This window comes from Pelodiscus sinensis, chromosome 5 (assembly GCF_052426305.1).
Source record: "Pelodiscus sinensis isolate ZL-2025 chromosome 5, ASM5242630v1, whole genome shotgun sequence".
Taxonomy (NCBI): Eukaryota; Metazoa; Chordata; order Testudines; family Trionychidae; genus Pelodiscus; species Pelodiscus sinensis.
In genome coordinates, this window is record NC_143056.1 from 34,263,524 (window position 1) to 34,288,170 (window position 24,647).

Below are 24,647 nucleotides of genomic sequence, written 5' to 3' on the forward strand. Positions count from 1 at the left end.
AGCAGCTGGGGCGCTGCCGGTTGGTCCTGCAGCGCCGCTCTGGGCTCTACTGGACCAACCCGGCAGCACCCCAACTGCTCTGCCCCAGGTGTCCTGATTCAGCCGCTGCTGGTCAGTTTCAGCAGCGGCTGAATCAGGACTCGTGGGGCAGAGCAGCTGGGGTACTGCCGGGTTGGTCCAGTAGAGCCCAGAGCAGCGCTGCAGGACCAACCGGCAGCGCCCCAGCTGCTCTGCCCCAGACGTCCCCAAGTCAGCCGTTGCTGAAACTGACCAGCGCTGACTACAGGAAGCCCGAGGCACAGTTGCTCTGCCCCGGGCTTCCTGGAATCAGCTGCTGATCAGTTTCAGTAGCAGCTGACTTGGGGTTCTTAAGTTGAATCTGTATGTAAGTCAGAACTGGCGGTCAGTTTCAGCAGCGGCTGAATCTGGACGCCAGTTCCGACTTACATACAGATTCAACTTAAGAACAACCCTACAGTCCTTATCTTGTACGTAACCCGGGGACTGCCTGTATCTAGATAAAGCTCTATAAATCTTGGTATATGCACAAAGGGAATTGGAGGACTCTAAAAAAATCATGGCCAAACCCTGGAAAAAGTAGAAAGGCCTCCAATATGGGCATACAAATAACATTGTAAAACCAGCAAATTACATGTCAGGAGCATGAATAGTGTAGGTAGGGTTTGTATGGAAGAGCCACTGATGGATCAGGAGGAAAGAATTATATAAACTAGAGAGAGGCCCAAATGCCTCTCTAGAGCAGAAGCTTAAAGTGTTTTTGCTATAAAGATTTTTTTTTGTAGGGAAAGGAGCCGTAGCTTGCAGCAATATGGCCCTGCTTTCTTAATGTTACAAAGTTTTTCATATGCATTCTAGCTGCATAGTGGGATGTCAAAAATTATGCATGCGCCAAAGGAGGCAGCCCGAACCAAAACACCAACATGCTCATTTCCAAATGAGAAAAAAGAGGTTCTACAGAAGATGCAGATATCTGTAAAATGCATGCAAAATGGATCCAATTGTACCCTCAGTCCTATGGGTACAACTCTCATTGATTTTATTTGAGCTCAGTGTAGTTCCCCACTGAGCAAACAGTCTGCCTAAAGCAATCCAGAAGACTGCCATGAATCCCATTTTTACTTATTTCTAGTCTGTACTGAATTTAGCCCATACGCAGCTGGGTTCCAATCCTATAGACACACCTAATGGTATACAGGAGAGTAATCTTGCAAGGTTCATGGGATCAGCACTTTGGTGACGTTCTCAGCTTTTGCAAAACCATGACAGAAATCTGGGGGTCAGAACTCAGGTTTTAGAAGGTTTTTAGTCATCTTGAACATGTATTCTTCTTCATGTATTAATCTTACAGATGGGTTGTTAATGATTTGGATTAACAAAAAGGTATTTGTTTTATTAGACATTTCAGTCCTCCCTGAAGCCAGCACTGGTGCTTGTCAGATCCAATGTTCTTGCCCTCATTCCTTATCCAAATTCCCATTTCTATTTCTTTTCATTTTTACAATTGACATGAAAGATACAAAGCAATGGCTTCTACAGTGCTAATGGCTGCAGCCTTTTCTGTGAGAGTGCTTTAGGTTATACGTTGACCTCTAAGACTAAAAATCCATCTACAAAGATGTAAAATGCTTGATGCCTAAACACTGTAAATCAGAATTAAAATTAAGATTTTAACAGAAATAAAATTACATATATTATATGATTAAATTAATTAAAATATATGTTCATCTTGCTACACTAAATTCTCATTGCTATTCTGATTTACTGTAGTTGTCGATGATATTGGTACTAAGTCAGAGTAAGAGGACCTCAAAATAATTTAAGAATCCAGTAGAGTAAAAGGAGATAGCCTTTGTGTACCTAATACAAAGAATGACTCAGGATAAGTCTACACTATAAACCTAAGTTGACCTACATTAGATCAACTTACAGCCACCGTAGCAATTACTGAGGCGGTGCATGTCCACATAACCCTCCTGCGATTAGTGGCATGTACCTTCACGTGGAGCACTTTCACTAACTTAACAGGGGCAGTGGGGGGAGTTGAAAGTGTGGTCTCAGCTTCTCCAAAGCTGCCTCCAAAGCTCCTGGCAAACTGCTCCTCCCATGTTCCCCAGAGGTGGGGAAAAGTGCCCAGAACTTCTTGCCCCCACAACAATGGCTAGACACTGTGTTGCCCTAAGAACACCAACATAAGCCCCTACATCTCTTGTGGAGGTGGAGTTATTATGTTTAGAAGGGCACTTTCATCAGTGGGAGGAAGGCTGTAATGTAGATGCTGACATAATTAGGCTGACATAAGCTGCCTTGTGTTGACCTAACTGTGTAGTGTGGACCAGCATTCAGACGATGCTAATATAGCTAGGATGGGGGAAAGGTGTTGGAACTGCAAAAATGCATTCTTTATCTGCTGCTCATAATACTGTTGAGATGAGCATTGTACAAGTGCCTAGTGAGAGGGAGACAGACAGGATACTACCAACAGCAAGCGCAGACTAAAGAAATCAGTTTTGCCTTTACAAGTTTAGATCTCTCTGCCTTTTATAAGTTAAATCAGATATGACTCAGAGGAAACTTACTTTCCCCTCTCCCACCAGGCCAATATTTAGGTCACAGAGAACATTTTAGATTGATTCTTCTTCTGTGTCTACATAATACTCATTGGACTTGATGATGCAAAGCTTGTGTGTGCTTATACAATTACTCACAGGCATTCAGAGGGAGAACAGGCATGTCTGAGAAGACAGGCTTAAGCAAAATGTTTTTCTATATTAATGAGATTCTTAGCTGTACACTCCTATTAATCCTCACTCCTGACACTAGGAAAAAGTGTCTGTGCATCAGTATCACCATTAATACAGGGTCAGAATCTTCTACTTTCCTTGTTCTATTCATCACGATTTATCTTTCATGTATATGTTGTGTAGGCTATACTACTTTGGCATCTCCCAAGGAGAGGATCTCAGCATCCAGGGCACAGTCCTCCGCCTATGCTATTCTTGGCATCTAACCCCCTTACAAGGGGGATGGGAGTGGTAAAGTAATCCAAACAAAAAGCCAGTATGCTTCCACAGCCCACAAAGGGCAGAGTCCTGGGCTGCGAGGAAGACAAAAATAAAAGAAAGGGCCCCTCTCTGTTCTGAGAGGGTTGAGGAAGCCAAAGCTCTCAAACCAATTCTCCAGTCAACAACTCCTGCTTCCAATCTTGCTCTTTCAGCATGTTATGCTGGACTAAGCAAGGTCCCTCCCTTTTAAGGACCTCCAGTCTTGACAAGCCTCACAGGAGTGTTGGATTGTGACTGACTGCACAGAGCAGCTCTTTAATCCTTTTCTGCCAGGGATGGTGGTCTTTCTCCCAATATGTTTGCAATATTTCACATCTGAGCAGTAAAGGATTAAGCTCACTAAGGACATCTCAGTTATTAAATTATATGGACAGATTCTGGGAAAGGGGACAAAGGGAGTGGCCAAAGTATCTCTGGCTATCCCTAGCTGCAAAAATGATCCCTTGGGGCTGTAGGCGGCTAGATACAAATTCCTGGGTACTGTAAAGCTGTTCCCCTGGTCCACCGATTGCCCAGCTCAACAAATCCAGAGAATCTGGTCCAAAAGCTGTAAAGACAGACATGGGCATCACATGGCATTATAAAAATATGCTTGCTAGAATGGTAAAAAACTTCAGCCACATGCAAATCCTGAATTGTTATTATGCTACAGCATCTTCAGACCAGCTTTGCCAGTTCAAAAGGACTGCAAAATCAGCCATCAAGGAATTGCCCCAGTGTAGAAGGATTCTAGAGGGCAGTAGGCCGTTGGATGCAAGTTAGGGTAGCAACCTCCAATGGCCCCAGAATAAAAAGTAACATAGAGCCACCTTCCTCCTACCTCTAGGGTCCTGCACCAAGTAAAGTGAGAATCAGGTCCTTTAAAGTGTGGGTTTACCCAGACAACAAAGGATGTCTGTATAATGGGCCTGCTCCTATAAGGCACTGAGCTCTCAGAACTCCCTCTGCAACCAACTGGAGCTGAAGACACTCACCACTACTACACAGCATCTGGCCCTAAGACATGAGCCAGTGGTGCAGCTATGACTATATTAATAACAGGCATTTGGAAGGGAAGGTAGTACTATGGGGGAGAAACTTTATCAGTTAATTTGATACTTATTCTTCACTTCCTTCTGTTCTAGAAATAGTACAGGCCAAATTAATTCCTGATGTAACTGCAACTAATTTCAATGGGGATAACTTTATCTCTATGCCCTTGTTATCATTCCATGGACTAAATGTCCATAACTGTCACTAGAATAATTCAATCCAATGAAGATGTGCCTTGTAACAGATTTAGTAGGAATATCTTAGAAATGTACTATAACTACCCTTAACTGTACAGAGAATCAACTAAAGATCAAAATTCATCAAAAAGATCAAAATGTAAAATGTCTATATCTGCTTATTTATGAGTTAAAGATATCATTTTCATCCACTCTTTAAAAAACAGTGGTTAATATCTGAGTATAAACGATTTCCAAATCTTAATGGAATCTAGATACCAATGATTCTCATCATTTCCTCTGTTCATAACCATTGTCAGATTTAGTAGTAATGAGATAATGCATTATATTACAAGCAAGGCACTGACAGTTAAATTCACAACCTGCAAGAGTAAGTTTGTTAGCTTCTTCGATTCAATCTGTGAACCTGTTCTGTTAATTCTACTGACAATAAAACTGTATTGTATAATACACCCATGGCCCACTGCCACTATTTTTTAAAAAGATACTGAGCTATTGGAATTGGAAACAGTTCATAAAAGAGCAACAAAAATGTTTAGGGGCATGAAAAGGCTGGCATATAAGAGATTAAAAAGACTGTGAGTTTTAGTTTGGAAAAGAGACGCTGTGAAGGTCAAGATTATAACAGTATTCAAAAAAGACTAGATAAATTCATGGAGGATGGGTCAATCAATGGCTATTAGCCTGGACAGGCCGGGATAATGGACCCAGCCTCCATTTGTTAGGGCTGGGAAAGGGCAACAGGAGATGAATCATTTGATGATGACCTCTTCTGTTCATTCCCTTTGGGGAACCTAGCATTGGCCACTGTTGGGAGACAGGATATTGAACTAGACTCAAGATTCTTTCTTTCGACTCAAGATTATCGTTCTTATGAAATTTCACTAGTCTAACTTACTACACTATTCACTTGGCAAATGACAACTATATGAGAGGCAACAGAGCGGCAGGGGAGGGGAGGGGAGGAAGAGAAGGAGGCTGCTGGCTCCCTGCACATGCTGGCTCCCGTGGAGCTGTTTGCCCTCCTCTCACTGTCTCCCACAGAGGCAACAGTGCTGGAAACTCCACAATGCTGCCTCTAACACAGAGGCAGCAGCACGGTGAGGGTAGGAGTAGTGGGGGTTGGTGGGAGCCGATGCCCATAGGGAGCAGCTTTTAAGCTGAGCACCAGCTCCCACTCCTCCACCTCCCCAACTCGTAAACATGTATGCCGAAATTTTCTGCTGTTACACGGTTATAAAAATATACACATTTTAACATCCCTACTCATAAGCTTCCTGATTTGCCACTTTTACAAAATAATAAATGTTAGCATTTTATCCTATTTTGAAAAAAAGATGCAGTGTTCTTTCCACCTTTTAATAAATACTATTTGGCAGTCCAATTATTGAGCCCTTAAGCTAAAAGGCTAATATAAGATGTCTTGGAGAATTTGTTAGATTTTCTTGTAAGAATGAAGCTGTAGGTCCTGAATCAATCATCCTGTGAGTCACAGAATGGACAATTGTTAACTAGAGTTACTGGAAATAGACTGTGAGTACTTTGCACCTCTGCATTTTCCAATCTGATTTCTTATGGATTATAGTCAGTAACATAAACTTGTTTTTTACTTTTTGGTGTTCCATATGATGTAAAGTGCATTGGTTATTGCAGAAAACAAAGAGCTAGATGGACCTTTCTTTGGACTCAATATGACCATTCTTACGAAATTCTCACTAATCTAATTTACTATACCTATTCACTTGGCAAATGTCAACTGTATGACTGAGTTTATGCCTACATAACACACTGATGTATAATTTTATATATAAATATATATAAAGCTTTTCTCTTTAAAACAATTTTCACGTGTATGACTTTCTATCTTATTTCCTCCAGCATCCATCAATAGAGTATCTATACAATATACTGCACACAAATAATTGAAAAATTGTGGGAGAAAATATAAGAGGCCAGGACTAAGCTGTAAATCAGATCCTCATCTGTAAAATGCTATTTTCTTCAATGCAGTTTCTGACAATCTTTATTGGGTATTATGTATAAAGTTTAAACGAGAAGAGCCATAAAAATTATTCATGGAGTAGAAAAAGTGTCTTACAGAAATAGATGTAAAGAACTTGATCTGTTTACCCTATTAAAAAGGAATTTAAGAAGTGACTTGTTTATGGTGTATATGTAGTTTTACAGGGAGAAAATAACAGGTTCTAAAGGGATTTTAATCTAATAGAGAAAGGCATAATAAGAGCCAATGGCCACAAGCTAATGACAGTCAAATTCAATTAAGAAATAAGGCACACATTTTTAAAAGTGAGGGTGATTAACCATTTGGACAAACTATCAAGGGATATGGTGGAATCCCTATCTACTGAGGTCTTCAAACAAAGACTGAATTATTTTCTAGAAGATGTGCTTAGTGTCAAAAACAAGTTATTGTTACTGAATAGAAGGATGATTGTGAGATTCTTGACTTTTGTAATGTAGGTCAGATTAGATGCTCCAATGGTCTCTTCTAGACTTACTTTATGAAAAATTTATTATGTTGCTTTAAATAAATTTCTTCCTCAAAGGTACTGCCTTTTACAGAGAACAAAATTTGTATTGACTGCAGAAACATTTCAAATTGCTATAATTCAAAATGCAAGAGCATGGACATATTTATCCATTTAGTTTTCATATTTATAAGCAAGAAATTCAGATGACAAATACATAAAACAATATTTTCAAAAAAATGGTCTGATTGCTGAGCTCAATTACTCATTGTGTGTGTAAACATGCACAGTATATATGCATAATTTAAGTGGCTTTTTAAGGAAAAGGTATGTATACTATAGCTGGAGGAAACAACAACCACCATGATAACTAAGACTGTCTGAATATTTCTGTTTAAAGCAGGCATGTCCAAAGTCCGGCCCGCGGGCCAAATGCGGCCCGCGGTCGGATTTAATACGGCCCCCCGCTTCTCCCGGCTCCCCGGTGCTTTTTCTAACTGGCGCGCGCCGCTTCGGGCCGCCGCCGCCGCCGCCGCTGCCACGGTCCCAAACCCTGCCCCTGCACTCCGCTTTGGGGCTGAGAGTGCAGGGACAGCCCCCGCTTCCTCCCCCTCTCCTGGCTCCCCGGCACTCCTCTGACTGACGCCGCTTCCGGCCGCTCTGCCGCCGTCCATGGCGGCCGCTGCGGTCCTAAAGTCCACCATGTAGGGCACGTCCACAGCCCTGCTCCCCCGCTTGGCTACGGGTTCGCCCTGCCCCCGGGCCGCCGTGAGGCCAGCGTGCCCTGCGCTCTCCACCCGCCTCTGACCCTGCAAGCCCTCTACCTTGGGGCTGAGAGTGCAGGGACGGACTCCGCAGCTGCTGAGATCAGGGACGGACTCCGCAGCTGCTGAGATCAGGGACGGACTCCGCAGCTGCTCAAGCTCAGTATCTGCGATTGGCCCTGCGCACTGTCAGCTTCCTGGCGGGCTCAGGCACGTGGAGCTCATCATTAGAGACTTCGCCACAAACAGCCACAAAGGCAAGAGAATTCTTGTTGGGCAGTGTATTAGTGCAGTGTATTACTTGGGCAGTGTATTAAACCTCTGGCACTGCGCTCACATGATCCCTTCCCCTTCTGGTCAATTTTAAAAAATGGCGACTGTAAATAAGAGAAGGAAAGTTGACAGTGAGGGCCGCCGCTTCCAGGACAGGTGGAAAGTGGAATATTTCTTCACTGAAATAGAGAATCACTGTGTTTGTCTGATATGCCAAGAGACTGTGGCTGTTTATAAGGAATTTAATGTCAAGAGACACTACCAGTCGAGACATAGCACATACGACAAGCTTACAGGGCACGACCGCAGTGAAAAGTTGAAGCAACTTGAAGCTGTTTTAATGTCACAACAGAAATTTTTCATAAGAGCCCGTGAGTCAAATGAAAATGCCACAAGGGCGAGCTATGAGGTGGCAACGTTAATTGCTAAAAATTGCAAATCTTTTGCTGAGGGTGACTTTATCAAAGAATGCGTTATGAAAATGGTTGAGAATATCTGTCCCGAGAAGAAGCAAGAGTTTGCCAACATTTGCCTGGCTCGTAACACTGTAGCACGGAGAATTGAAGAGATTTCATCAGATGTTAAGAGACAGTTGACATCCAAAGGAGTGGATTTTGACTTCTTTTCAATAGCCTGTGATGAAAGCACGGACCTATCTGACACAGCTCAGTTGCTGATTTTTATGAGAGGGGTGGACGATGAAATGAATGTGACTGAAGAGCTACTTGACCTCCAGAGCCTTACGGACCAAACAAGAGGAAAAGATTTATTTGTTTCTGTTAGTTCCGCCATAGATGACATGAAACTGCCTTGGAACAAAGTTACTGGGATTATTACTGATGGGGCACCTGCCATGGTTGGTGAACGAAGTGGATTATCAACCCTAATCTGTAACAAGGTGATCGAAGAAGGAGGCAAAGCTATTAAACTCCATTGTATCATTCATCAGCAAGTTCTCTGTGCTAAACATCTCAAATATGATCATGTTATGAAACCGGTGCTAAAGACTATTAATTTTATTCGCTCTAAAGCCCTGTGCCACCGCCAGTTTAAACAGTTTCTACTGGACATCCAGGCTGAATACGAAGATGTTTTATATCACAACGATGTAAGATGGCTCAGTCGGGGGTCTGCACTGCAGCGTTTCTACTCTCTCAGAAAGGAAATCGGAGAATTCTTGGAAACAAAGGGACAACCAATGCGAGAACTATCTGATCCTATTTGGCTGGCTGATTTGGGGTTTCTAGTTGACATAACAAAGCATCTGAATGTACTGAACACGAGTCTTCAGGGGAAAGATGCAGCGGTGAACCAGCTTTATTCACACCTCAAAGCCTTTGGGACAAAGCTGCAACTTTTCATAAGGCAGTTGTCACAAACACAGCCCAATACCATACATTTTTCAGCGTTGCAGGAAATAATGAACAGTTTTCCACAGGACAATATCAGTGCGCAAACGAGCAGGTATGCAGCAGACATTGCATCTCTGGCTGGGGAGTTTAAACGGCGCTTTCAGGACTTTGCAGCTATTGAAAAGGAGATCAGCCTTTTCTCCTCTCCATTCTCTGTTGACCCCGATGATGCTCCAGATCAGCTGCAGCTCGAGCTCATTGAGCTGCATTGTGACAGCGAGTTACGCAGTCGTCACCAACAGCTCTCTCTTGTGAACTTTTACCGCCAACTGGATAAGAGCCGGTTTCAAGAGATTCGAACATTGGCTAAGAAAATGCTGAGCTTGTTTGGCTCAACATATATGTGTGAGAAGACATTCTCTGCTATGAACTGTAACAAGAACCGCGTGAGGACAAGACTAAGTGACTCTCACCTGCGTGACATTTTGCGCATCAAAACCACTGCCTTTGAACCAGACCTAGCCTATGTACTGCAGTCCAGATCTCAGTTTCACCCTTCACATTAGTGTAGGCAAGTTTTTTTTTCAATTGAGATGAATACATTGTAAAATCTCAGTTAATGTCAGTTGGTCTAAATCAGTTATAAATATATTTGGACACAACATGTATAGTTGGTGTTATGTCGTTTGCCGTTTGCAATAAACTTTGCATAAAATAGTTAATTTGCATTTAATTTTAATGGTTCAAAGAATGTCAGGCAAAATGGTCGGCCCTCACGCATGTTTACTTCATCAAATCTGGCCCTCTTTGAAAAAAGTTTGGACACCCCTGGTTTAAAGGATGTATTTCAGTTACTTTTAACTTTCACCTTTTTGTCTGAAATTTTCAGAATCTGATCTAAGTGGAAGGCTTATTTTTAAGACAGTTTGAGAAAAATGGTTCTGTTGTTTCTGAGTACAGTAATATACCAAGAAAAATATACCCAGCTTGTAACAGTTCTAAAAAGCCACTAAGAAGTGACAGAACTTGGAAACATGATAGCTATAGTAAATGAGTTTATCCTCCTGTCTTCGCCATTCTCACTGTTTTGGTGGCACTATCTGTGTATATAAGAAAACCCAACGTCATTAACAAATGCAGGTGTAACTGGAATGAGGCAAGGTTTTCTTTGCATAGATACTTTGAAAGCGTGCATTAAATGAGGCAAGATTCATGTGTGGATGATGGAAGGATTGTGCAGGGAAGATCATGCAAACTTCCTGCACTGCAACAAAACACTGCTAAGTTTGATTTTCCTTAGTTTACACACAGACTTTATGTTTTTCACAATACAAAGATCATCAGTGATAGTGCATGAAAAGGTATGTTCTCCCATGTGGAGGTGATGCTGGAAAAAATCAGGCCTAAAAATATAAAAATCCCGAGGAAAAGTATTAGTTAGACTGCAATATTATTACAGGTCGGACCTCACTGGTCTGTCACACTCAGGACCTGACTGGTCCCCAACGAGAGGATTTGCTGGACTGAGGAAAGTCCCTCCCCTTGTGGCCGTGTTGTCACAGGTCTAGGGCTGCCCCCACTGCTGCCTCAGCCCCCCAGGGCTCTCCCTGGCCCCACTACTGCCGGAACTGAAGTGCCACGGCCAGAGCTGTGCAGCTGGGGCAGACCTCTGCAGCCGGGGCAGACCTCTGCAGCCATCTAGCTCTGCAGCTGAGGCATAGCTCCGCAGCCTCCTGGCTCTGCAGATGGGGCAGAGCTCCACAGTTGCCTGGCTTGCAGCTATGGCCAGAGCTTTGTGGTTGGGGCAGAGGGACTGGGAGGGAGCTCCATGGCCTGGGCCAGAGCTGGGGCTGGAGATCTCTGGCCTCTGGAGCCAGAACGTGGCCAGAACTCTATTGCTGGGGATAGGGCCAGAGCTCCCTGCCTACTGCTGGGTTCAGAGGAGCTTCACTGGGGCTAGAACTCCACACCATGCCGTCTGTCTTCCCCTCCTCTCCCCCTCCCCAACACACACACACACTTTGGGCTCCCAGCTAAGTCGCTGGTGCTCCTTACAGCGCTCCTGCCCCACTGCTAGACCTCCCTTCTCCTGGGCTCTGTGATCCAGGAACATCTGTGGTGTATGCCACAGATCAGGGAGTCTCGGTTAAGGGAGGTACAACCTGTAGTACTTTTTTTTTTTCCCTAAAAGAATGATTTGCAGATTCATACTTGATATTCATCCACTATGTGTGCTGGATTTCTGGTGGGCAGTTTCTCAGAATGCATATTTTTCCTAGCAGGAGATCTACACTCTCAATCACTAGGTTCAGGCTGTACTATCAGTGCATTCTGTGGAAAAACCTCCAAACATATGGATTGAAAAAGTTATTATTATTGGAATCCAGGCATGTGTAGCAGCACCTGTTTTATTTGGCCAGGCTTTTGTCAAGTTTTCTGGCACAAATGGTACAATCATGAGACTTCTAATAGCCACTGGCATCAATCTACATGCTTAGGGGAATTCTGCACATAGAAGTTTCACATTTCAAGAAGTTTCACATTTAACAACTATTTTAAGTCAATAAATCTGATCTACTACACAAGTGCATGCTTGCTGCTGTGTCAGTGGCATGGCACTTTGCCTGCTTTGCTTCCAGCTAATATAGTGGGAAAAGAACTGTGGAAACTAAATACACTTAAAGGGCAGACACATTCAGTTGTTTGGAGAAAGTGCCAGCTCCAGTATCATGTTCGTGCTTAAAAACCAATGACTTAAAAACCAATGGCTGTAGCCCCAGAGGGAGCCTGCTATTTTAGCAGGGCAAGCAGCACACTTTTAGGGGGAAATTTTCAGCATGATGTGCAGGGATTCTGCTTTGCAACTCTCATTAATAGGAGTCATGCTGATAAATCTCAGCACTTCATCTTTGCTCTCAATGTGTGCATTGCAAAGCAATGAAGGGAAGAGAGACCTTCAAAGAAGAAGGGTGAAAATTCAGCATCTGAAAAAGTAACTGCAAAGTGGCCATCAATCCCAGATTATGGCACCACAAGTACAATATTTTCACAGTTAAGAAGTAAGAAGCAAAAAGTAGTAAGATGTGGAATGTAAAAGGAAAAAATAGTAAATGAATATGTTCCAAAAGAGGCAATAAATGAATAACTCTGTAACCTCAGGCTCACATGTAAAGGACAATTGATATGAGATTATTTTAAAATGAACTTATTCATATTTTCTTTGATAGTATCGTTCTAGCAATCTCAGTGCTTGTGCTGTTGATTGCTATGATATTACCACCTATTTGCTTGGGAGTGGGAAGAAAAGTTCCACTCCAGTTTGCAAATAAGGTGAAAAAGCAAGTTAGTGAGGATTTAGTGTACTGTTTTTACCCAGCAGATGGGCAAACACAATAGCAGCAGCAAAGGTATAAAGTTTCCATAACACACTGGTAGGAAATTAATTCCAATTTTGTGACCATGACAAAGTTACATAGTCTGAGAGTGGTCTGAGTAAATTGAACTGAAAGGGAAATATACTGTACATAGGCAAGTTCTATTTCAAATGGACTTTTAGTAACTATAAAATATACCTATTAGTGCCATTACAATTATTTGTTAAGGTTAAGGCTCTGTCCCTGCTTTCAACATGAATTCATATGATCCAGAAAAATGCACTATGGCATAAACCATATCACACACAGGCTCATAACTCAGGAGTATGTTGTTTGTGAAGCTATCAGGCACAGAAATAAATGGTCAGAAAGTTCAGAAAGGCCAAAGCATTGAATAAGTATGAGAGAATCATCTTTATCCGGATGAGGAGGGCGATTCAAAGAAGGGCAGAATGAAGGCAGCAAGAGAAGTCACAGATGTGAACTTTTTTTGGGGTGGGGGTTGTTTGTCTGCCCTTCCCCCAAGCCAGGCTTGGTACAGAGGAGACATAGATACAGCTGGTGTGCCAGGAGGAATCCTATACCCCAAGCTGTGGATCTGCAGGATAGCACATCTGAAGCTGCTCTTGAAGCCTAGAGCGGTGGTTTTCAAACTTTTTTTCTCATGACCCAGTAGAATACAATTTTTGATGCCCACGACCCAACATAATTTGAACAGAGTGTCAAGTATCAGAGGGGTAGCCATGTTAGTCTGAATCTGCAAAAGCGATGAGGAGTCCTGGCACCTTATAGACTAACATATTTATTGGAGCATAAACTTTCGTGGGCAAAGACCCACTTTGTCAGATGCATGTTGTGGAAATTCCAGAGGCAGGTATAAATATACGGGCATAAGAAAAGAGTACCAATCAAGAGTAAGGCTAGAGATAACAAGACCAATTCAGTTAGGGAGGACGAGGCCCACTTCTAGCAGCTGATATGGAGGTGTGAACACCAAGAGAGGAGAAACTGCTTTTTTACTTAGCTAGCCATTCACAGTCTTTGTTTAATCCTAAACTGATGGTGTCAAATTTGCAGATGAACTGTAGCTCAGCAGTTTCTCTTTGAAGTCTGTTCTTGAAGATTTTTTGTTGCAGGACGGCTAACTTTAAATCTGCTACTGTGTGTCCAGGGAGATTGATGCGTTCTCCTACAGGATTTTGTATATAACCATTCCTGATATTGGATTTGTGCCCATTATTCTTTTACGTAGGAACTGTCCAGTTTGGCCGATATATGTAGCTGAGGGGCATTGCTGGCACACGATGGCATATATTACATTGGTAGATGTGCAGGTGAATGAGCCAGTGATGGTGTGGCTGATCTGGTTAGGTCCTGTGATGGTGTCGCTGGTGTAGATATGTGGGCAGAGTTGGCACCGAGAATTGTTGCAGGGATTGGTTCCTGAGTTAGAGTTACTGTGGTGCGGTGTATAGTTGCTGGTGAGAATTTGCTTCAGGTTGGCAGATTGTCTGTGGGCGAGGACTGGCCTGCCTCCCAAGGCTTGTGAAAGCGAGGGATCATTGTCCAAGATGGGTTGTAGATCACTAGTGATGCGTTGGAGAGGTTTTAGCCAAGGACTGTAGGTGATGGCCAGTGGTGTTCTGTTGATTTCTTTGTTAGGCTCGTCTCGTAGTAGGAGGCTTCTGGGTACACATCCGGCTCTGTTAATCTGTTTCCTCACTTTCTCAGGCATGCACTGTAGTTTCAAGAATGCTTGGTGAAGATCTTGTAGGTGTTTGCTTCTGTCTAAGGGGATGGAGCAAATGCCATTGTACTTTAGCGCTTGGCTGTAGACAATGGATCATGTGGTGTTTCCGGGATGGAAGCTGGAGGCATGAAGGTAGGCATAGCGGTCATTAGGTTTTTGGTATAGGGTGGTCTTTAGTGACTATCACTTATTTGCACTGTAGTGTCCAGGAAGTGGATCTCTTGTGCAGACTGGTCCAGGCTGAGGTTGATGGTGGGGTGGAAATTATTGAAATTGTGGTGGAATTCTTCCAGAGCCTCCTTCCCATGAGACCACGTGATGATGTCATCAATGTATCGTTAGTAAAGAAGGGGCTCTAGTGGATGAGAGCTGAGAAAGCATTGTTCCAAATCAGCCATAAAAATGATGGCATATTGTGGGGCCATAAGGGTACCCATAGTGGTGCCACTGGTTTGGAGGTATATATTGTCACCAAATCTGAAACAGTGTATGAGAGGATGAAGTCACTGAGCTCAGCCATGAGTTGTGCTGTGGCATCATCAGGGATACTGTTCCTGACAGCTTGTATTCCATCTATGTGTGGGGTGTTGGTGTAGAGAGCCTCTATATCCATAGTGGCTAAAATGGTGTTTTCTGGAAGATCACCAATGCATTGTAGTTATCTCAGGAAGTCAGTGGTGTCTCGGAGATAGCTGGGAGTGCTGGTGGTGTAGGGTCCGAGTAGAGAGTCCACATATCCAGAAAGCCCTGCAGTGAGAGTGCCAATGCCCGAGATGATGGGGCGTCCAGGATTTCCAGGTTTGTGGATCTTGGGTAGTAGATAGAATAACCCAGGTCGGGGCTCTAAGGGTGTGTTTGTGTACATTTGTTTCTGTGCTCGTGTAGGGAGTGTCCTGAGCAGATGATGCAGTTTCTTAGCGTATTCCTCAGTGGGATCTGAGGAAAGTGGCCTGTAGAATGTGCTATTGGAGAGTTGTTTGGCAGCCTCCTTTTGGTAGTCAGACCTGTTCATGATGACAACAGCACCTCCTTTATCAGCCTCTTTGATTATAATATCAGAGTTGTTTCTGAGGCTGTGGATGGCATTGCGTTCCACACGGCTAAAGTTATGGGGCCAGCGATGCTGTTTTTCCACAATTTCTGCCTGTGCGCATCATCGGAAGCTTTCTATATATAGGTCTAGACTGTCATTTTGACCCTCAGGAGGAGTCCATGCGAAGTTCTTCTGCTTGTGCTGTTGGTGGGAGGGTATCTGTGTGTCAGTGCGTTGTTCAGTGTTGTGTTGAAAGTATTCCTTGAGTCAGAGATGGCGAAAGTAGGCTTCCAGATCACCGCAGAATTGTATCATGTTTGTGTGGGCGCTGGGACAAAAAGAGAGTCCCCAAAATACAACAGATTCTTCTGCCGGGCTGAGTGTGAACAGAGTATAGGTTCTGGGGTAGGGCTGAGGATGAGAGCTTTGGGGCATAGGAGGCGGCTCCAACTTTGGGGGAGATCAGGGCTGGGGCAAGGGGGGCTTACCTTCAGCAACTCTCGGTTAGCAGTGTAGCGGGGTGCGGGAGGATTAAGACAAGCTTCCTGCCTCTCCTGGCACTGTAGACCATGCTGTGCCCCACAAACAGCCAGCAGCAGATTCCCATCGAATGGGAGTATGGAGCTAGTGCTCGGGGCAGGGGCAGAGTGCGTAGACCTGTGCGCTCTCCCCAGTCCCCCACCTCTACGAGCAGGGTTGGCCACTTCGGGGGTGCAGTGCAGTCTGCACTGCCAGGACAGGCAGGTAGCCTGCGTTGACACCCCCACTGATCACCTGATCACCCTGCAGCAACGAAACCCAGTGCCTGATATTCCAAGACCCAATACTGGGTCATGATCCTAAGTCTGAAAACCACTGGCCTAGAGGCTATAGTAATACTCTGTGATTCTGTTCCCGTTTGGGCTGCACCCTCTGAAGACAGCAGATGATGAATCCACAGATTGTTGTGGACCTTTTGGCCCTGCTTAGTTCTTTGCTTAATGTCCCTAAAAGGACACTGTAATAGCTCCAATGAAACTGAGCTCTGCTGCCCAAAGGGTATGTGAACCATTTCTTTTTCCTTCTCACAACACATTGATTTGGCTGTGTCTCGGACTAAGCACAGAGAATGAGGGTCTAAATTCTGCCTGCAGTAGAAAACACATTTCATGGTCTTCTTCCATAATAACTATTTTAATAAATCAATTATAATCCTCTTTTGCTACTAATTACAATACACGCATGGAAACAGTGACACAAATCATGAGTATGTATCTTGACAAGAATACAATGGAGCAACATATTCTATTGTGAGGAATTTAGATTGTGTGCCCTTCTGGAGGGGGACTGGGATTTTTCTTGTCTTTGTGAGGCCCCTACTTCATATTTGAATGTTGTATCATTAATAGCTAGGGTTCTGGGTCTGTCATGGAGATCGTGGAAGTCATGGATCCCTTGAGCAGCTCAAGTAATCCCTGCTGTGGTGCCCAGCGTGGGCAACTGGAGCAGCTGTGTTTCCAGGGTGACTGTCCAGAGCAGCTGCTGCTCAGGTAGCCCCTGACAGTGGTTCCTGAGCTGCCAGCTGGAGCAATTGCAGTCAGCAGCCCCTGGCAGATGGTGCTATTGGGTCCGGGCACCTCCCCTCCCTCTCCCCCCCCCCCCCCCCAACAGTGCTCTCTACCGCAAGATTTAGTAAAGGATATTTACAGTATATGTCATGGACAGGTCAAGGACGTGAATTTTTGTTAATTGCCCATGACCTTTCCATAACTTTTACTAAAAACACCCATAATTAAATCATAGCCTTATTAATAGCAAATAACACCCCAACTTTATAAAAACATTTTAAGAATTAAAATCTCAGAAGAAATACTTACATTTGATGCTGGTTAGCCTGCTTTTTGGTGCTGAACAGTCTACGGCTGCTGAAAATAAAAAAAAAAAGTAAAAGTGAGTTTTGCAAGATCGTATGCTTAATATCTGTTGCAATTGGAATAATATACTAGTAAATTATCACTAAATGGAGACTTATTTAAATCAAGGCTAAGAGATTATATTTTTCATTGTGGTATTTGCTTATTGTTATTCAGATCAATGGTTTGTTTTGATGGATTCAATTAAATGTCAAAGTTTTGATGCTGAATTTTATAGGAAATATACATGTAAATGAACATTCCCTATAAATACAGACCATATTATTCATTTGCATCTATGGAAAATGAAGTGTAATTAAACTATGATATTTCTTGTAACTATATCAAAAGATATTGTTCCCAGTGTAATAAACTCAATAAAAAACAGGTTTATTCTGACCTTGAAATTTAATAGATGGCAATGACTGAATATTCCCATATTTAAAGCATGCTCTAATAATGTGATGCATAGGTGAGGAGCAACACAGGAATTATGACACTTGAAATATGCTAATTATATATTCAGTAACCTGACTGAGAATAGCTAGAAGAAGATGGAAAAGTGTAATATATCTAGGGTTGGGATAATATATCACGAGAGAAGAATTTTAAAATTAAGTCTGAACATTAATATTTGCAGGATTGGGACCAGTTTATGCCATGAAGAATGGGAATAGGCTGTTTAATTTAAACAGTATACTGAAAGTCTTTTTTAGTACCATGTGCACAAAATACTTAATAAATTCCTAAAGATTTTAGAGTCACTGCCTGGATTCAGCACTTTATATTCTATTATTTGACCTTAAAACAAAGTTAGGAAGAGTTTTGTAACCTAATTTTTTTTCACTCGATTCCTTAAATAAAGGTTGTGTGTAAACACTGCATAAGGACAGCATCATAAGTTTCTAAACTTCAGTAATATTTATTTTTTGGGCACAGTTTTGCTATAATTAAGTAAAATATACTAAGTTTTCACTAAATGTATACAAAGAGTTAGCTGTTCTATGTAATTTAAATGCTTCAGGGGTTATATTGCCTAGTATGAAATCTGAATAGCATTATGCAAAACATTTCCATATACAATATAACATACATTCTGGGGAATTAACCTCTCCAGACTGGAACAACACATTGAAATGTTAAGGAAACTTGTGAAGTAGCCTGCATAAATGTCTGAGAACTACAACTCCTCAGATCGTATCTGAAGCAGACTGTGATATTGAAATTTAAAAAACATTTGGACAAAATATACATTTCAGTTAATATGTAAGGTAGAATGGTGCAACTAATGTTTCACACTATTGCCATATATTATTGTGAGAGCCAGAACTCTCAGTAGCAAATGAGAAGCAGATAGAAACTTGTCATGATATCACGTACTATGATCACATGGACACTGAGGATGAGTGCATATTCAAACAATGTGATTGATGGTGGTATATTTCTGTCAAATATGATTCAGGAGTGGAGAGCATACTTGGAAGCATGCTGCTGCTGCTGCTGCTACAAGAATGAATGTTTTGGCACAGATCCAAAGAAAAAGCAAAAACTATAGCTAAACAACATCAATTTGTAGACTGACATTGGCGTAGACAAGCCAAAGAGTCAGTAAATAAATCATATACTGCAGCCTTTGATTCACCTTTCTGTGCTTTCTATGTGCCTAATATAGTTCTTTACATTATTTTCTCATTCAGAGTATGAATGAGTTTTCATTTTAGTGATTACTAATAACTGAAAGCTAGCAGAATCAACTCCGGCAGGTGACTCTAAGCACTATGTGTCAAAGAGCAGGGAGCAAGAGACTTTGCGCTCCTCCCACCCCCAGTCCAATCAGGGCCTGGGGACAGGGCGGGGAGAAGCGCATGAAGTCTGCTCCTGGCCTACCCCTGCCCTGCAAGTTGTGCGAGGCAGGACGGAAGGAGACTTTGCGCACTCCCCTATCCCCAAGCCTTGATTAGCCTGGGGGTCCTGGCTCCGACCCATTGGCCTGAAGCCTTGTTCCTTCCACAGCAGCCCGGGACCACTTCAAAAATTTCAGAAGTGGCCCCGGTCAAATATTATTGCCCATCTCTAGTCTATGCATATTACTTAGCATTAGCAATAGAGTGAAACGAATCAAAATCAAAAACAGACTTATAACATTAAACATCATTAAATAAAAGTAGTAACTTTTATTATCATCTGAATGAATAATGAAATAAGATGCGAATATGAGAAAAAAACCGCACACAAAGTGTCTAGATCACTTTTCACATTTGTTATTAATTGGAAGCAGCTAAGGGTATGTCTACACAACAGGACAAAACTCGAATTAGGCTATGCAAATTCAGCTACGTCAATTGTGTAGCTTAAGTCAAAATAGCTTAATTCAGATTTTGGCACTGTCTACACAGCAGAAAGTAGAAGTAAGGACACTCTTCCTTCGACTTCCCTTACTCCTCATAAAATGAGAGTTACAGGAGTCACAGTAAGAATTCCTCCAGATCGCCATTATTTTGAAATAATAGCTTATAGTGAAGATGCGCTTTGTTATTTCAGAATAATTAATAATGCGGCTGTGTAGACATACCCTAACTGACATCATCAAGGAACTGAACCATTAAAAACAAAACTTTCTACAACCCAATTCTTGTTACAGGTATATTCTAATCCAAACTGAAGGACGAGTTACAATTGGGTGTAGAAGTTTCATGACACGTTTACCTTTGGCTGAAAGAATTTTGTTATAATGAACAGCCATGTGATCCCTGATCAGGTACTGGTTATTTAGTCTCCGGGAGGAGCCAATGCAAAAAGCTATAAAATTAAAGACATTTGAATGTTATAAAAAGTAGTGTAAAGATACATTGTTATTGATTAATTACAGTTCAAACTCAAACACATTGCCAAATAAGAGCTGTCAAGCTGATATGTGGTGTCACAAGAAATAGGGTATGGGTCTTTGTCCTCCCGACTAAATAGGTGACATACACTAGGGGACACTTGCTTTTCCTAACATTAGAATTGTGGTACATTTGGGAAAGGGTACCAAGGCTTTCATCTGCTCCATTTTAGAATGCCTTCTCTCCCCGTTATCTTTTCTCTTTTCCCTGCAGTGTAGGTTTGCACTACTGCCCCATATCCATTGTCTAAGCATTCTCATTTCATCTTCTACATCATACTGCATCTCTAAACAAACCAAACTGCAAGTTGGTAGCCATCAAAGTGTGCTAATGCTCTCTCCTCTCCCTCTTTATAACTGAATAGTGTACATCTGACAACTTCCAATCCAGGTATGCCCAACCGTGACCCTCATGCTCCGGGCTGATTTGGTAGCACTTTCATAGCCAAAATGCTGAGTTGAAAAAGTCCCAATTTTTCCATCACTTCCACTGAATCCATCAACCCTCATTGAGATTAAGTTGCTGGAATAACAAACCAGTCTCTTTGCTTGTAAAGGAGAACAGATTTTTTTTAAATCTTTATTTCAAACCAGTAAAATAATATATATTTAAATTTCAGCACAAGAAGTAAATACATTTTAAAACAATACCCATTTAGTTATTCTTCCTCTCCATTTAACTGCCAGCCCTAAAGATGGAAAATGTCTGCAGGAAAATGTAATCTACACTGTTAAATGTTTTAGTGGTATTACCAACTGTTACTTGGGAAACTGAGGTTACTAAACTCAGGATATTTTTGGTTAAGGGCCTGGTGCTGTGCAATGTTGCCATGCATGGGAGTTCAGCACACTCATCTTACATGATCAGCATCCTAAATCACTTACAATAATTTATTTTTATTTAAACATAATCTTTGCCATTCATGTTTAAGATATCTTATGAGCACAAAAATTTTAGATTGGACAGAGTTTAAGAAGTTCCTATAAACATAGGCACTATTTTAGCAAGACATTTAAGCATGTTTAATAGTCTAAAGGAGGAGTAGGGAACCTTTTTTGGGTCAGGGGCTGCTGACCCACAAAAAAAGTCAGTTGGGGGCTGCACACAGGTGAGAAGCACTGACGTGGCTCCCCATATTCCTCTTGCACACCAGAGGCTCGGTGTGGCAGGCTAGTAGATTTTGTGTGCTCCAGCCCCGCATTACGGCAGTGAGGGCTTCCCAACGCTGAGGGGGAGCCCTGAGCCTCAGGCGCCAGATTCAGGCAAGCCAGGGGCCGCATCCAGACTCGGGGACTGAGGTTCCCCACTCCTGGTCTAAAAAAAAGATTTCTTGAAATTATCATACATATGCTTAAGTGCTTTGTTCAGTGAGAGCCACAGATTCTTCATCTATTGAGCCATTTGCTCATAAGAAATAACACTTTTAGGTACAATTTTTACTTTTTTGTAATTTTATGTTTTCTAGCCAGCAAAAGCACCATGACACGTAAAACTCACTTGTGAAATTACCAAATGTCCTCTTCATAAAGCACATTTGTGCATTACTAGTATTAAAACCTCAGTAGCACTCAGTTTTAGTCAAAGGTTTTAATGCAATAAACATTTGAAAAAAATAAAAATGAACACATCCATTCAAATGAACCATGACAATCCTTTTATCAAATCATATATATTACTTACCATTACTCTGAGTACTTAAATGTCCTTTAAATGGGCTTGCAGGACCATATCTGGGAATGGCTGGGTATTCGCTCACTTAAACAAAAAATGTCAAGCAATTAGAAGGAAACACATTTTGAGAAATAGGATAAAGCATAATGTTTCTTTAAAGTGCATACATCTGTTTAGATCTGTTATTATGAGAAATTTGAATCTGTGGCAGTCAGATTACTGGAAGAGTGGACTTTATTTACTTTTATAATGTGAACATCATTACAGTTCTATGAGTTTTCCATATTACTTGAAAGCCAAAGTATAACTGTAGAGGGATGGTGTGGGTGAGGTAGTATCTTTTATTGGACTAATTTCTGTTGGTGAGAGACACAACTTTTGAGTCATACAGAGCTCTTCTTCAGCTCTGGGAAAGGTACTCATAGTGTCAGAGGTAAATACAAGGTGGCACAGATTGTTTATCAGAGGATCGAGTGTGGGAGACCTTTTTTGGTTGGGGGCCACTGACCCACAAGAAAAATCAGTCAGAGGCTGTGCACATTCCCCTCCCACACCAAAGGCTGGAGGGGAAGTAGGCTAGTAGATTTTGTGTGCTCCAGCCCTGATCCCTGAGCCCCGACATTTGATATCTCTAGATCTAAAAGTCATCACAGTGGAACTATGATATGTCAAATGTTGATGCAACTATTCATTCTAGTACCAATCATTTGGTGCAATAGGAGAATAAGCATTAAAAAAAAATCAACTTATTCAACTTAGAATATAAATGTCTTAACATAATATGCAGCAGCTGTTCATTACCAGGGTGAATAAAAATCAATGACTTTTACAAAAAAAAATTAAAAAACCATTTTTTTATTTAAACTGATTTTTATTTTTTTTAAATCAATTAAATACTAAATTTCTTGTTTAAAAATAAGTTGCAATTAAATCTCATCACAGACATGCTATATCTACACTTACAGTCTCATAAAAATGAATGAATGGCTCTAGTCTGTCCAACCTAACTACTAGTTCTTCCTTCTTAAAAGTTCTGAGCTTTCAATTTCTGTTTCTGAACAGACTAAAGGAACATGTACAAAGAAAGACATGGGATAGATAGGATTGTTTCTATTCTGTGCTTAGGTCATGGTGTATCTGGGCCAAGCACAACAGAGGAGTTAGTTAAGACATTGTCTTAAAGACAGAGACACAATATATAGGAAAGGACAGAGATATAAAGCTAGATGGATAACTTCTGAAGATGCTGTTGCTGCCATTGCATGGGTAGGCATTTCAAAATCACTCCTCAATTATGCCAGTCATGATAGATTTCAGGGCTGTTGCAAAACCGTATAATGAGTACATGTTTACTGATTATGTGAACAAAATCACTCCCCTGAGTTTTTGGGAATCACTAGCCAGGTACCGTGAAACAGAATTACCTCAGATGCTAAGCCAAATTTTCATAGCAATAGCTTCCTCTGCAGGCACAGAGAAACATTGTCATTGTTTGGTATTATTCACACAAATCTAAGAAATCAACCGTGAATGAAAAAGCAGAAAACATATATTTCTGTTTCAGTCTATGAATCAAAATGACAGTGGGGCTACGTCTACACTGGCCCCTTTTCCGGAAGGGGCATGTTAATTTCACGAGTCGCAATAGGGAAATGCGCGGAGGATTTAAATATCCCCCGCGGCATTTAAATAAAAATGTCCGCCGCTTTTTTCCGGCTTTTAGAAAAGTCGGAAAAGAGCGTCTACACTGGCCCCGATCCTCCGGAAAAAAAGCCCTTTTCCGGAGGATCTTATTCCTACTTCAAAGTACCTGGGATGTCTTAACATTAACTTTTTACTGCATTCCAAATGCAGTCATGTTACATTTTACAGAAATTAAGCATAAATTCTATAGAAATCTTCTCACTAGTTCCTATGAGCTCTGAATAGAGAAAGGAAGGAGGTTTCAAGTCCATAAGCCTAAAAGCATCTATCCATTTTGTGATGTACCGCAGTAGGAACAGCAACTACACTTGAAAAGGATAGAATAGATATGTTGTTAATTTACACATGCAACTAAATAACTGTAACATCGATAACTGGGTAACTATATATTTGCCTTCTGAATGTCTACTATACACACCGATTATTTGTTCCCCGCAAGAAAAAAAATATGCCACATTCAAGCTGTTGTCAGAACCTATCCATTCTTCATATACAATATTTTTAAAATATGTCCATTCTTCACTTAGATCACTACTTCTTGGCCCTATCTTAGTCAAGCCTCTCCTTGATTACTGTGCCTCCTTCTCTCTGGTTTTACTACCTCTGACTTTTGCAGCTCCTTTAGTATGTATCAAATATTACTAATAAAGTAAACTGTCTTAGTTAATGATCACATCCTCTCAACCCCTTAAATGAATTGGCTTCCTCTCACCTTCCATATCATGTTAAAATTTCTTAGCCTTACCAGTGAGGCTCTTTACATTTATACTCCTTTCATTTCTGTTCTTGTATCATTCTAAACATTGCTCCTCTGACTTTCCGAAGCCTCCTGACTAATTATCACATTTGGTTGTGTCTGCACTGATTTTCCATCAATTTTCCCACAACTGCACAATCACAGTGCAGATACATTGGGTCAGAACCATCATGGGCAGGGGTGGCCTGTGAGTATAGGCTGACTCAACCGTTGCCTAGGGTGCCGCCTTCAATGGGGCACCCGGGGCGCCCAATGATGATGTCATACCATTGACGGCTGTGCAGGCGGGGGCGCCAATTGCGTGTTCTGCCTGGGGCGCCAGCTGCCGCAGCCCGCCTAAGGCTACCCCGATCATGGGATCAATACTCTAGACAACTGACTACTGGATTTT

General features: G+C 41.9%; 1 protein-coding gene across 9 annotated transcripts in view; it reads right to left on the reverse strand.

Annotated features, from left to right (window-relative positions):
- Positions 1-24,647, reverse strand: part of SPATA7 (spermatogenesis associated 7) — an 87,267-nt gene that overhangs the window by 41,656 nt on the left and 20,964 nt on the right. For 3 of the 9 annotated variants that reach the window (XM_075926748.2, XM_089778389.1, XM_075926746.2), the window contains 3 exons: positions 21,805-21,879; positions 19,946-20,038; positions 17,204-17,251 (listed from right to left, as the gene is read on the reverse strand). In XM_075926748.2, the coding sequence (XP_075782863.2) occupies positions 17,204-17,251; positions 19,946-20,038; positions 21,805-21,879 (216 nt within the window). The remainder of the gene's footprint in view (positions 1-17,203; positions 17,252-19,945; positions 20,039-21,804; positions 21,880-24,647) is intronic. The other 6 variants (XM_089778392.1, XM_089778391.1, XM_089778394.1 and 3 more) reach the window with 4 other exon arrangements.